Source organism: Oncorhynchus kisutch, linkage group LG8 (genome assembly GCF_002021735.2).
Source record: "Oncorhynchus kisutch isolate 150728-3 linkage group LG8, Okis_V2, whole genome shotgun sequence".
NCBI classification, from domain to species: Eukaryota; Metazoa; Chordata; class Actinopteri; order Salmoniformes; family Salmonidae; genus Oncorhynchus; species Oncorhynchus kisutch.
The window spans coordinates 27724144-27737253 of record NC_034181.2 but is presented as its reverse complement, the minus strand read 5'-3'; the positions used below and the strand labels follow the sequence as shown (position 1 = coordinate 27737253).

The 13110-nt window shown below is 41.9% G+C and overlaps 2 protein-coding genes across 7 annotated transcripts; both read right to left on the bottom strand.

The window, feature by feature from the left end:
• Positions 1 to 3581: 3581 nt before the first annotated feature.
• On the bottom strand, positions 3582 to 7083 carry LOC109895125 (nodal homolog). The gene is made up of 3 exons (XM_020488777.2): positions 5793 to 7083; positions 4340 to 5157; positions 3582 to 4231 (listed from the first exon to the last, which is right to left on the bottom strand). Exons 1-3 carry the CDS (start codon positions 6082 to 6084, stop codon positions 4079 to 4081), a joined length of 1263 nt encoding a protein of 420 aa, XP_020344366.1. The 5' UTR covers positions 6085 to 7083; the 3' UTR covers positions 3582 to 4078.
• Positions 7084 to 7090: 7 nt separating this feature from the next.
• On the bottom strand, positions 7091 to 13051 carry dguok (deoxyguanosine kinase). 6 transcript variants are annotated; one of them, XM_031830016.1, is made up of 8 exons: positions 12650 to 13050; positions 12499 to 12580; positions 11000 to 11109; positions 10609 to 10787; positions 10354 to 10501; positions 10041 to 10156; positions 9709 to 9808; positions 7091 to 8148 (listed from the first exon to the last, which is right to left on the bottom strand). In XM_031830016.1, exons 1-8 carry the CDS (start codon positions 12755 to 12757, stop codon positions 8122 to 8124), a joined length of 870 nt encoding a protein of 289 aa, XP_031685876.1. In that variant the 5' UTR covers positions 12758 to 13050; the 3' UTR covers positions 7091 to 8121. The 6 variants fall into 6 exon arrangements, with proteins under 6 accessions (XP_031685876.1, XP_020345654.1, XP_020345653.1 ...); XM_020490065.2 differs by having other exon boundaries at positions 10609 to 10784; positions 12499 to 13051; XM_020490064.2 differs by having other exon boundaries at positions 12499 to 13050.
• Positions 13052 to 13110: the final 59 nt, after the last annotated feature.

Genomic DNA, 13110 nt, shown 5'->3' with positions numbered 1-13110 from the left:
GTCACTGTTCACATCCATCAGAAGCTATCGGCACCGCGGCTACACATCCACTGGCACGCTTCCATTCTTCTGTGAAGCAAAGCGGTAAATGTCCTGTGTTTGTAGTGTTGCAGGAGATACATCTGTGGAATTCTTCAGGAAGTTCCCTCCTGCAACTGATAACATTCCAGAACCAGCAGCCTGGAAAGCAGTAATCAATACACACCATGAAGTCCTTCCTCTCATCCAAAAGCCACACTGTCTGTATGCACGTTATAAGCAGTAGGCCTATATGGTTGATTTTAGAAATGCAGTGTATTTCTGATCTTTTTTTCACTAATTGGTCTTTTGACCAATCAAATCAGCTCTGGAACAGGTCTAATGTGAAAAGATCTGATGTGATTGGTCAAAAAATCAATTTAGTGGGAAAAAAAATCGGAATTGGGCTGCCTGTCTAAACGCAGCCTATGATTCATATTGGCTGTAAATGGAAGAACTTGAAAAACAAGACCTATGATTATTTTAAAAGTAGGTTAGTCTTTTTTTTAAACATCCATTATATGCTTTAGAGGTGATACATTCATGACTTTGTTATTTAGAGAATTCAATTAAATGGGTGCTTACATATTCTGATAAATCCCAATGTAAATTGGGACATTTAGCCTTCAAGCGACTGTGATATTACTTGTCTGTGAGACTCTGTCAAACTAGTTATTTAGCAGTAAGTTGGGTATCGGGTCCAGTCAGAACAAAGCAAGAATGACACACCACACCACAGGGCCCTGCAGACATTTTTCAAATTGTAATCTAGCACTTCATTCTGCCTAGCCACTAGGAGTGTCAACCAGACGCCCTACTTGCCAAGCAGGAACCAAGGTATGTTCCTCTGTCAGAATTCAATAATGCATAACATCCTATGCACTGTCAATCTTTTTTTTTCTCTGTGGGAATCTGTACCAATAAAAGTAAGGGTGCTATGCATAGGACATTGTGAAACAACATTTAGGATACATAAACAGTGTTGCATCAATATTAGCCCACTTGACTATCTGAACAATGGACTGACCACCAGGGTTCTGTGTGTGGTGGGGAACAGAAGGGGGTTGTTCATGAGGGTTCAGTGTTTTGTGAAAATCGACACGTACTAGAGAAGCTGTGACACCTGGCTCCTTGTCACTATCCTGAAACTGCAGCACTAACGGGAAACCCACTGGGCCAGTTCCCCATGCCCTGCCGTGGTGTCTGAACAAACACTCAAGGGTCCAACCCCAGGCCCCATAATGACCACTGCCATAGGAGGACCCAATGACCATGACAGACTTTTGTCACCCCAACAGATCAGCCTGTTTAAATTGCTTTACTATTGATCAGCATAGATTGTCATGGAGGCAACAGTGATTATTCATCTGGGCTGAACACTGAGCTTTAGTTATTAGTTAATGCGGCTTTGATGATAGCTTTGAATTCAGATTTGACCTCTTGACTGTCTGTGATCACACTTTTTGGCTGTACTTGCATAAATGACATTAACAGCTTAGTTTTGGAACGCAACCTGCCTCTTAGTTGGTGCACGGGTTAAAACTATCTGAGGGCAGTGTCTTTCCTTTTGCTAAGGAGTGTGAAGATGTGGAACGACACTTTGCACTTTACCACTCCTCCTGGCCATGCACACAGTAGCTTCACTAACACCACTCTGCTCTTGTTAGGGGGTCTATATTCCCCCATTCCTGTCACTCTTGCTTCCTGGCACCCCTAAAATAAACAACAGTTTTTTTCTTTCCACCATTCCCCACCCCTGTCTTGACCCATTCCTAGTCATTGCTCTGTTCATTTCCTCCCTATACCCGTTGCTTTGAACACAATCAACTAGGAAATTGCTCGGCTGGGCCTTTTTACAAGGGGCACTGATGTCTCCCCATAATCTGTGCAGTAATACTATAAAAATATATGTGGATTTGAGGTGAGGATAGTAAAGCAGTTCACAAGTAACTGGTCTGAAAAGCCATAAACACGCTTGTCTTGTTCAGTTCATCATGACAGTATAAGAACATATTAGGCTTGTTGGGGGCCATCCTATTCTCAAGTACACAAAAAAAAAACGTTATCTACATACAATATCAATATTAGATATATATATTAGATATTAACAATGTTTAGGCTTACCATTTATTTTTCTTAGCACAAAACTACCTCGAGATTTCCGTTCGTTTGTATAGGTTACCTTCAGATGAGTACTAGTGATACTTGTGGGGGTCATGGAGCAAAATTAAGAACATCATCTTGTTCGTGAGAGGCTTCGCTAGTGTTCAAAATAGTTTGTAGGCAAAACCGTTCAGACATTTTTGTTACAAGACCGATTTTTGGCTCGGCCACCTTTCCACCGCAGATGCGGAAGACTGACATGGAGGGATGTGGAAGGTTGATAGATTTTTTTAAATATTTTTTTAACCTTTTATTTAACTAGGCAAGTCAGTTAATAAGAACAAATTCTTATTTTCAATGACCGCCTACACCAGCCAAACCTGGACGATGCTTGCCAATTGTGCACCACCCTTTGGGACTCCTAATCACGGCCGGATGTGATAAAGCCTGGATCCGAACCAGGGACTGTAGTGACGCGTCTTGCACTGAGATGCAGTGCCTTAGACCGCTGCAGCCCATGCCCAAAAAAAGTTTTTGTTAGTGACGCATGGATGCATCAATAGAGTATCAATCATGCTCCACAACAAGCTGTTTGAAGCTGCAATATCTCACTTTTTGATAAACCCGACCAAATTCACATAGAAATCTGAGTTATCAATCTGTCATTCGCATTGAAAGCAAGGATGAGAAGCAGTAGATCCATTCTGTGTGTACTATTTCTATGCCTCCTGTTCTTAAGTTTCCTTTTTGTGTATAACTTTCGGGTTTTGTACACCGGCTTCAAACAGCTGAAAATACATTTTTGGTTATATAAAATGTATTCAGTGGTTTAGATGGTAATACTAGACATGTGTGAAGAGATCTAACCTGGCTCGGACGCTTGCTTGAACTACAAGTCAAAACACATTATCGTAAACTACAATACACACGTCAAACTAAGTATTATTGGTCCAAAAAGTGACAAGTTAAAGACGTGTCAAACTGAATGGCCAGTTCAATAATGTGGTAAATACTAGCCTACTAGATTTTTAGCAACCAGAAAATGGCAGAGCGATTTCTGCATATTGCACCTTCTAACACTAATATAGAAATGTAAATTTGATTCAAGTTGTATGCATGTTTTAAGAGAAAAGTAAAATAAATCAGTCAAAACAATTTGAATTACCCACAATCCTCTAAACTGAGCCAAGTGGCTAGTTGTTGCAAGAACTTAAAATGATTAAATGGAGCTAAATATTACAATTTTGTCAATTAAATCACTTAATACCGTTTGGGAAATTAACAAATCATTGAAAGGACTTGCATTCATTTTTATTAAATATAAGTGGTTATTTTTTTGGTAAATTTAAATTCACCCCAGAATAGGTTTTTGGCAGTCAAAAATACAGGCCAATACAATACTGAAATGTCCTACATTTCTCACTTAAGTGGATTAAATCAATAAATGTCACACTTCGATGAACAGAATAAAATGCTTTAATATATATTTTTTTCAATGTACAAAAATATCTTTAATAAATGAGTGACAAAGTAATCATAACAAGATACCATTTTGGCAGAATATTCCTTTATAAACTTCTTAAATACCAAAACTGCCGATATAAATGCATACAGCCAAAGTACGACCCAAAAAGTGAAGTCTTTCTTCTTGAAATATTCAAATAAATAACAGTCCATCTTTATCATAAAGTAAATACATTGGCTCAATCTAATGACGCATCTAAGATGCAATGCTGTTTCAGATAAGAACACCTGATATGATGACTGTATAAGATATAGTAAGTATCAAAGAAATTGATCTTCCATGTTACAGACCACAAACAGCCTGAAGTATAAATTGAATCAGATGAACACCTTCAATAATAGTCATTTCATGATGCACAACATGCCATTCTAAGTGAAGCGTTTTAAATAAGTGGTATTTTTGGTTACAGGGTGAGGTGACATGGCTGGGGTATCAGTGACAGCCACACTCCTCCACGATCATGTCCTCATGATGCCGTAACACCAGGTCTTCATCACCATAGTACAGCATGGACAGCGGGCTGAGGCGCGTAGGCACGCAGGAGGGACACCCCACACGATCCGGATGGTACAGTCTCAACAGGCTCTGAAAAAGAAAATAAGCATATTTTACGGAAAGCTGCACTAAGCATAAATGCATAGGAACTTAAACGTTTCCATTTGGTTTAGGTATGTTTTTGTTTTCATATCTTACCTTCATGTATGCATGGTTGGTGGGACTGAAGGATTCATCCACCGGAGTAGGGCACTCGCCCTCGCAACGGAACGCGTTGTAGCGCTTTGGATACACAATCCACTCGTTCCAGCCAATCTGGTCGAAATCTACCCACATGTCCACCTTCCGACATAGTGGGCGTTGGACGGCTTCAGCCAGTGACCTAGTAGCGTTCGCTGCAATTCCGCCAGCCATCCGCACTCTCTCCATTCGGTTTCTCTTGTGGCGTCGCCCTTGAGCTTCATCGCTTACTTGGTCCAAAATTGCGTATTTGGAGTGCTCCACAGTACGGATGAGAGTGGGTGCGCTCTCGCCATCCCGAGGCAGGTTGTGCTTGGAGAAGACAATCATCATAACCCGTTCGGCTGTCGGATGGTGAACCTTCCTTCGCCTGTGCGTAAAATGCTTAATGTAGGGCATGTCGATCTCTCCATCTACCCCACTCCCGTGATCTTCCTCCTCCACATCTCCAACTCTTGCTTCTTGACTCTCCGTCACTGCGTCTCCCTGGTGCAACCAATATTTGAGCAGAGCTGTTACATTGAAAACGTTCAATGGAGACTTGGTGTCACTGGGCGATGCGCCAAAGCTGCCCAAGAGAAGGCGCTCGTCGCGGCACATTTCAGTGTCAGACTCGCAGTCCTGCTTTCGCGAGTGATAAATGTCCAATATGACGCGCTTGGAGGCGGAGAAAGCTGGTAGTCTGACCCGAAGCTCTGACAGCTGGACATCGTCAGTCGCAGAGATGGAGGACATGTCGAAAGTGACGGTCCATTTCTCACCTACTTGATGGCAACCTGGAAGAAACGAACAAAGTCAGTAAACCAGCTGAATACGGTCAGTGTACCATCAACAAAACGTACGTATACGTCACCACAAACTAGCCAAACCACTCGGCCTAGCCTACTAGACAAACGTCAAAGCTTTGGAGGGAGTGGGAGGAGAGGGCTGCAGAGGGTGAGAGCAGGATGTGTATTGAACCTCCTTTTGTATAGCGGTCTGAGGGGCTAATACACACACCCGCTCACATAAAAAAGCCTTTAAAGTCGAATAAGCATTGTGACACTTCTGGGTTGTAAAGAGGGAAGATCTGATAAACGCAGATAACACACCCTGCAACCAAAGTGGCTGGCAGTGATGGAGAGGACATGTGTGAAGAGATCTAACCTGGCTCGGACGCTTGCTTGAACTACAAGTCAAAACACATTATCGTAAACTACAATACACACGTCAAACTAAGTATTATTGGTCCAAAAAGTGACAAGTTAAAGACGTGTCAAACTGAATGGCCAGTTCAATAATGTGGTAAAATGTTTGAAACGCTAATTCAAAATGCCAAACCAACGAAACAAAATAAGAATAACCTGAAAGTGTTTCCAATAGACCGTAACACGTTTTAATATGCCTAACACAAACTAAAACCAATACCCACCTTTTGCTATGAGACTGATGACTGAGTCAGAATGCCGCAGTAAGTGGCTGGCATCCGCTGCGCTGACGGTGTTGACAGCCGTGGACTGTGAGGAGTCTGCAGCCTTGAAGGAGCGGTACAGCTGCATCATGTAGAGAGGGTACCTGCTGGGATGGTACGAATTTAGATTTCCTAAACTGGACTCGGGTGCGCTCTTGTGATACCGGGAATGGTGCGACAGTTTCTCTGAACTGCCAAGCCTGAAAAAACAGATGAGGAGCGCGCAAAGGACGAGCCATGCCAAGCATTCCATTTTTGACAGAAGCGGTGTTTCCACTGTAGCGTTAAGTCACGTTGAAAAGTAAAGAGAAGATGGCATCAACGAGTCAGCCGCCTTCTAGCTTGTGAGCAGACAGAAGTCCAGACAGAAGAAAACAGGGCATTTATAGTGGACAGCTGCCCTTTGACTCCAGCCATTCTTAACAACTCTCTGATTGATCCCCAGTGCACATCAGAGGGACGACAACAAGACAGCATTTAGCCAAGGTCATTGTCTGTCGAAACTATCCAGACATTTACATTCATTAGGTCGTAGGACTCTACTCCTAGTTGATGGATGATCCTAGCTGTTAGAACCCCTTTTGATTTCACACTTTAAAAAACAGTAATATTAGTTAAAACATCTCAAACTATTTTCATTAGACAAACCATGTGGAGATTCAGATTCCACTAAAAGACACATCGTTTTTATTAACCAGTTATGTATACCATTGCTTGTTTCTAAATAGTCATTACTATTGAATAGTTCATTAAAGTTTCTGCATTATCCTGGCCGCCTTTTTTTAAACATTAAACAAAAGTCAATTGAAAATGTTCATGAAAAACTCGCATGACCAAAGATTCTTGACAGTAGTAAAACAATTATTTATCGGTTTTCTGCCTATCAATATTATGAAATCGAAACCTATTGACGTTCTTACATTAGGTAGTAAAAGCCATGCAATTGATGCTTTCCAACGTATCGGATCCATTGATCGTGGGAAAATATTAACTGATTGGAATTTAATACATTTGCCTGAAAACGTATCTTTTGAAATTGGCGGAGGCCTACATTAGTTTTAGTTGAATTATTAAATCCTCCAAGATTAGTTCTCGAAACCGATGTCCACGTTTAAAGCAATATTTTGCATGTTGTTGAATTGGTCAACTGTGAATCTGAACCAATTTATACTGCGTTACAATGAAGACATTGGCAAATAAAGCTTATACTCGATAATAACAAAATCTAAAAAAGGTATACAAAATAATTAAATAAACCACAACTTTAATTCAATTTATTAACCTTTTATCAGATTTGGCTACAAAATATGTATTGATGTGGTATTCTGAATTACATGTCAAAGCAGCTCAAATAGGATGCAATGCTGACACCATAAATACAGGAATAAGTAAATACCCAAAGTAACATTGAAGTCAACCAATATAGAGGAGAAACAACATCTGTAACAGACTACTTGACCAGTGTAAGGGGAAAAATCCTGTATAAGCGCTTTAATCTTGTATACAGTAGCAGAGACAATGTGATGAAGAATTACTTTAATAGTTCTTAATGCTAAACTTTTATGCACATGTGCTGTATGAGCCTTAAACCTTTACATTTCCACTGTCTGTTTGAAGGTATTTTTCCACTCTGCCTCCTGAGAGAGACCAGTGTCTCAGTCCAACCCGTTCTTCTCATATCTTTCAAGGGCACAGCTGTGTGGAGATATGAGGTGAACAGAGTCTGGTTTGAACAGAGGAGTAACGGAACTAACATTACTTGTTTGTGCGCTATCCCGATACACATAGCCACAAGAAGAAAACAAGGTGATCTGCTGGGGAGGGGTGGAACCATTTTTAGGCCCACTAAGACCTTAACATTGACCAGCTCCATAATTGCAATAATTCATTGATATTAAAGTATGATTGTATGAAGAAAGTCTCTCCTGATTGGTTAGAATTCCCATAACACCAGCCAATTTTGCATCAGATTGTGGCCTATTTATTTTTTTACAGTTCCCAGATAACAATCCAAAATCTGCTTCTTTATTTATGTTGAATATGGTCCAATATAGATCTGATTCTATATTCACAAACTGCATACTGAAATCTGTAATTAGCCAACGGAAACCCCACAATTGGAAGTTTGACATACCCCAAAATAAGTGAGGATATAGTGAAAGGATGTGGGGGATAAATCAGACAGAACAGTTGCAAGTTTACATTTGTAAATGCCAAAAACTGACTGAGGTCCAAATGGTTGCAGATATCTTGATCCCATCGAGTTCATAGCCGCACAACTGACTGTACCTCATAGTCCACTGAAGAAATCCTTCACCTAAGTAGAGGGAAATAAGAGACCACCAAGAACCCAATATATCAAACAACCTCATACAACTCCAATAAATACTTAATATCAAACACACAAGACATCAGAAATATTCAAATGTGAAAACATCAAATGTTAATGACATATTAGCACCTTACTACTAATATTGAAGACAAACAATAAGGTAAAAATTCAGGTCTTTGAAGCCAAGTTAAATGTTTTCCAACAGCAAGACTGTCATAAGTTCCCCCATGTGGGCAAACTGGGTTTTGTCTAGAAGGGATACAGCTTCTATAAATATTTTTATTTATTTAACCAGGTAGGCTAGTTGAGAACAAGTTCTCATTTACAACTGCAACCTGGCCAACATAAAGCAAAGCAGTAGGACACAGAGTTACACATGGAATAAACAAGCGTACAGTCAATAACACACCAAAAAAAAGTCAATATACAGTGTGTGCAAATGGTGTGAGGTTGGCAATAAATAGGCCATAGTTGCGAAGTAATTACAATTTAGCTGATTAACACAAGTGATAAATGAGCAAATTATGTGCAAGTAGGGATAATGGTGTGCAAAAGAGCAGAAAAGTAAATAAAAACAATATGGGGATGAGGTAGGTAGATTGGGTGGGCTATTCACAGATGGACTATGTACAGCTGCAGCGATTGGTTAGCTGCTCAGATAGCTGATGTTTTAAAGTTAGTGAGGGAAATATGAGTCTCCAGCTTCAGCCATTTTTGCAATTAATTCCAGTCACTGGCAGCAGAGAACTGGAAGGAGAGGTGGCCAAAGGAGGTGTTGGCTTTCGGGATGACCAGTGAGATATACCTGCTGAAGTGCGTGTAATCGTGACCAGTGAGCTGAGATAAGTCGGAGCTTTACCTAGCAAAGACTTAGATGACCTGGAGCCAGCGGGTCTGGCGACGAATATGTAGCGAGGGCCAGCCGACTAGAGCATACAGGTCGCAGTGGTGGGTGGTATAAGGGGCTTTGGTAACAAAACGGATGGTACTGTGATAGCAAACTGGATGCAGTCTGAGTAGAGTATTGTAAGCTATTTTGTAGACGACATCGTCACCCGCAGCAAGAGCGACATCATTGATATATACAGAGAAAAGAGTCGGCCTGAGAATTGAACCCTGGGGTCCCCCCATAGAGACTGCCAGAGGTCCGGACAACAGGCCCTCCAATTTGACACACTGAACTCTGTCTGTGAAGTAGTTGGTGAACCAGGCAAGGCAGTCATTTGAGAAATCAAGGCTATTGAGTCTGCCAATAAGAATAAGGTGATTGACAGAGTCGAAAGCCCAATATTTACTTTTCGTAGTAGGTTAAAGAGAACTTCTACAGCAGGTAAGTAGAATTAACATAGCAGGTTAGGAGACTTGGTTTAAGGTGAGGAAATGGGTTAGGGTTCGAAAACGCACCAAAAATACATAATTTGACAAAAGCCGTATCCCATCTAGATATGACCGTCAAACTGTGGTACAACCTTCAGATCAAGAGGTAGGTATTTGCATGTGTGTGTAGTTGTGCATGAATGTAGAAAAAAAATATGAGTCCCATACCTGTGTGATAAATTTGTCCCACACCTTAGGGTCCTCCTCAAACTCTAGACTGGCATCCAGCACCAATACAGGCACCCGGGTCAACTGCTCAAAGTGCAGCCTAAGGAGAGAGAAAGTCACTGCATGAAACACGGACCATTACAACACCCAAGAACCTTCAGAATTACACTGACCATTGCTGCAAATTCAACAACGGGAAATGTAATACCTCAAAAGATCTTAGCATCATCACTTCATAAGTATAAGATAACAATCAAGGGAAAGTCTCACATAATAAAAACTGAGTGGAACAACAGGATATGTTAGTTTGTCTAAACATGTTGCGTACTCACTTAGTGCTCTTGTCTATGAGCCACCTCTCATGCTGGGTGTGTAGTTTCTCCAGGTAGTCTAGCTGCACTCCTTTCTCCTCCACCCGCCCCCTTTGTCCCAGACGCTCCATACACTTCTGACAGGAACACAAACACAATCCAAACCTTACACAATCTACTACAAAACATCAACTGTAACCTCCCAAAACCTTCGGCGGAGTTGTACTCACATGTGTACAGATACTCATATTTAATTATATTTAGGAAATGTTGTATGGCTTGTGAGTCACCCTTGATAAAAGCAACTTATACTAGAGTGAATGTAAGGCTGTACCTGTGGGGGGGCTCGGAGGTAAATGATGCCCTCCAGTTCCACCTGACGGCCAAACTGTTCCACCAGGAAGGAATGCCAGTCCTGGTAGACAGCCCACTCAGTAGAGTTGATGCAGCCCAGCTCAAACATGTTCAGGGCAAATACATACCTGAAGAAATTAAATGTGTATGGGGAGGCAATGGAGACGGGCAGCATGGGCACAGCTGCACAAACTATCAAGCAGCAGCATCAATTGCCCTCTCCCCATCCTCTTACCTATCACTGTACACAGAGCGCTCAAAGACCTGCACAGGGACGCCCTCTGCTCTGAACAGGTGTGCTGGTGGTGGCTGCAGCTGGGTGCGCATGCGGCTCATGCAGGAGTTGGTCTGAAAGGTGTAGGACCAGCGCTGAGGGTCCTGGTACATCATATCCAACAGGTTACTGACCTTCTGCTGATGAGATGGGCCAGAACAAAGTGATTAAGCAATTAGATAAAACATACAATAAATAAGGATTTTCCCCAGCCCGTCTCTCTTATTGATTGTGTAGCTAACAACATTTAATTTAAGGAGACAATGTAAACTATCTTTAATAATATGCCATATGAATACGTGACCATTCAAGACCCACATTCATAAGCTGTCAACATTGGTGATTAACTTACTTGTGAAGACCCACTCTCGATGCTCTGCCACTTCCCCACGGGCTCAGGAACCACTTCCCAGTCTTGGCCAGCAAACTGCAGCAGTTGCGCGAATGTTGACTTTCCTACCGCTGAAGATTGCATAGAACAAGAACAGCATCACCAACCCAGACAAGTCAATACTCTTCTTCGATGGGGTTTAACGGCGGTTGGCATCCAACCTTAATGGTGCATTACCGCCACCAGCTGGACGGGATATTGAATAAGACAACAACAACAAAACATTGCGGGAAAGGGGGAAAACAACATCATACGAAATAAAACACATCAACTACGAAAACCCATCCCACTTCTTCAGTCACAGTCCACTCCAAAATACATCCCTACACAGGCTCAGGGGCCTGTGATGGCAGTACATTCACCGACAGGAATTCTTGCACGGCCTCGGCTGCGGATCACGAAGACCCAAAAACGTTCAGTGGCATTCACAATGATTCCCATTTTCTTAGACTTCTCCTCCGCTTATGCTGTACAGTTTATGACCATTGCAATAAATAATACCAAGTCCACCTTTTTAACATGTAGCATTTCATAATCCCTCAGTTGATGAGGACCCTTCACTGGTTGTGGTGGCTCTACTATCAGTTTCTTCCCTGCCACTTGTTCTTCTCACCGCCTCTAGATAGGAGACACGCTGGACACTCCTTACCCTCGCCACCTCATTCGCCTTCACCCTAACAGGGCACTCCAGGAATTCAGGGGCATGATCACCTTTACAGTTGCAACATTTCACTTCATCTGGCATAGATACTCTTCCCTTCTATACACATGACCAAATATTTTACATGTATGACACTGAAGGGGCGTGTGCACAAAAGCTCTTACAGGGTATTTCATTAATCCTAACTTTATATGAGAAGGGAGAGACTTCATCAAAGAACAGTAGCATGGATGAAGTGAATTCATTTTTCCATCCACCATACAGGTCAGTCAACGTGCACCAACCACTCCATCGATGTCTTCAGTAATATCCTCTGCCTTTTTCCTGAGCCACCCCAGAAATAACTCCCTTGATATGCGCCTGGCTACGAAAATCCATACAGGAAATATTCCACTCCTATATCTTTTTGAGTCTTAAAGCACGCTTCTTCTGCTCCGCAGACACAAAAAAAATCGAAATACGACCACTCTCACAGACTCCACACTTCCTTCCAATACACATGACAGATTTTCCTTGAGACGTTAAACGGATTTCCCAAGTAGCATTGATCCAAATCCCTCACTCTGACAGCAAAAAAGTCTAGTGTCCTATTTTACACCACAGCGTTGCTTCTTTTGTTTCCCCTTTTCTTCGCCACTCATTCTCACCTTCTGTACTATTAGCTCCACCGGACTCACTAAACAGTTTCAAACAAAACCCCAGTTTCCGCCATCTTCTCCACGATCAACTTCCTCAAGTCAATATTCTACTCGTCACCTCAAATTTACTCCAACTGCCTGAAAATCATGCTCACTCTCACCAATGTTGCCTTCAATAGAGACCCTCTTAACTCGGTTAATGTCGTCCATTGGCCCGGTGCTTGAATGACAGTGTGGTGAGCGCAACAGGCAGAGGTTGGTCGCCCTTCTCGCAATTGCTGAGTAGAGAAGCACTGGATTTTCGTCTCGGCGATTTCTCAAAACATGCCGCTTAACCGATCCGCTATATCGCAACGAGACTGTGAGGTTTTTACAATGGGAAATCAGATTCAACACCAGGAACCGGTAGAATGAGTACATGACATCAGTGACCAGATGGCTAGCTATCGCTAGGTCAAACAAACTGTTTGGGGCTACAGTAACGTTATAGCTAGCTGTCACAATAAATCAATGCCAAGTTCGGCCATTAAATAGCATACACAAGAGGCATGATTTGAACATCATTACATTAAAATATAGTTTACAGCGCCGTCATAGAAGTTGAATTAATGCTCTTCTAAAGGCAGCGTTTTATTTATTTTAGGCTTCTCAGACGTCTCAATTTGTCACACGCTTGCTAAAGCCGAATGTTTTGGACAGCAGCCCTGCATTTCCGGTTGTCGCGTTAAAAATAATTTTAGCTGGTGCATAGCTACTGCCACCTGCTGTTGATT

Coding starts and splice junctions, on each gene's coding strand:
- LOC109895125 (XM_020488777.2), bottom strand. CDS start 6,084: ATGGAATGCTTGGCATGGCTCGTCCTTTGCGCGCTCCTCATCTGTTTT. Junction 5,158..5,792: donor CATCAGTCTCATAGCAAAAG/GTGGGTATTGGT, acceptor CGTTTCTTCCAG/GTTGCCATCAAGTAGGTGAG. Junction 4,232..4,339: donor CCAACCATGCATACATGAAG/GTAAGATATGAA, acceptor TTTCTTTTTCAG/AGCCTGTTGAGACTGTACCA.
- dguok (XM_020490064.2), bottom strand. CDS start 12,757: ATGTACTCATTCTACCGGTTCCTGGTGTTGAATCTGATTTCCCATTGT. Junction 10,502..10,608: donor CGCTCTGTGTACAGTGATAG/GTAAGAGGATGG, acceptor TAATTTCTTCAG/GTATGTATTTGCCCTGAACA. Junction 10,157..10,353: donor ACCTCCGAGCCCCCCCACAG/GTACAGCCTTAC, acceptor TGTTCCTGTCAG/AAGTGTATGGAGCGTCTGGG.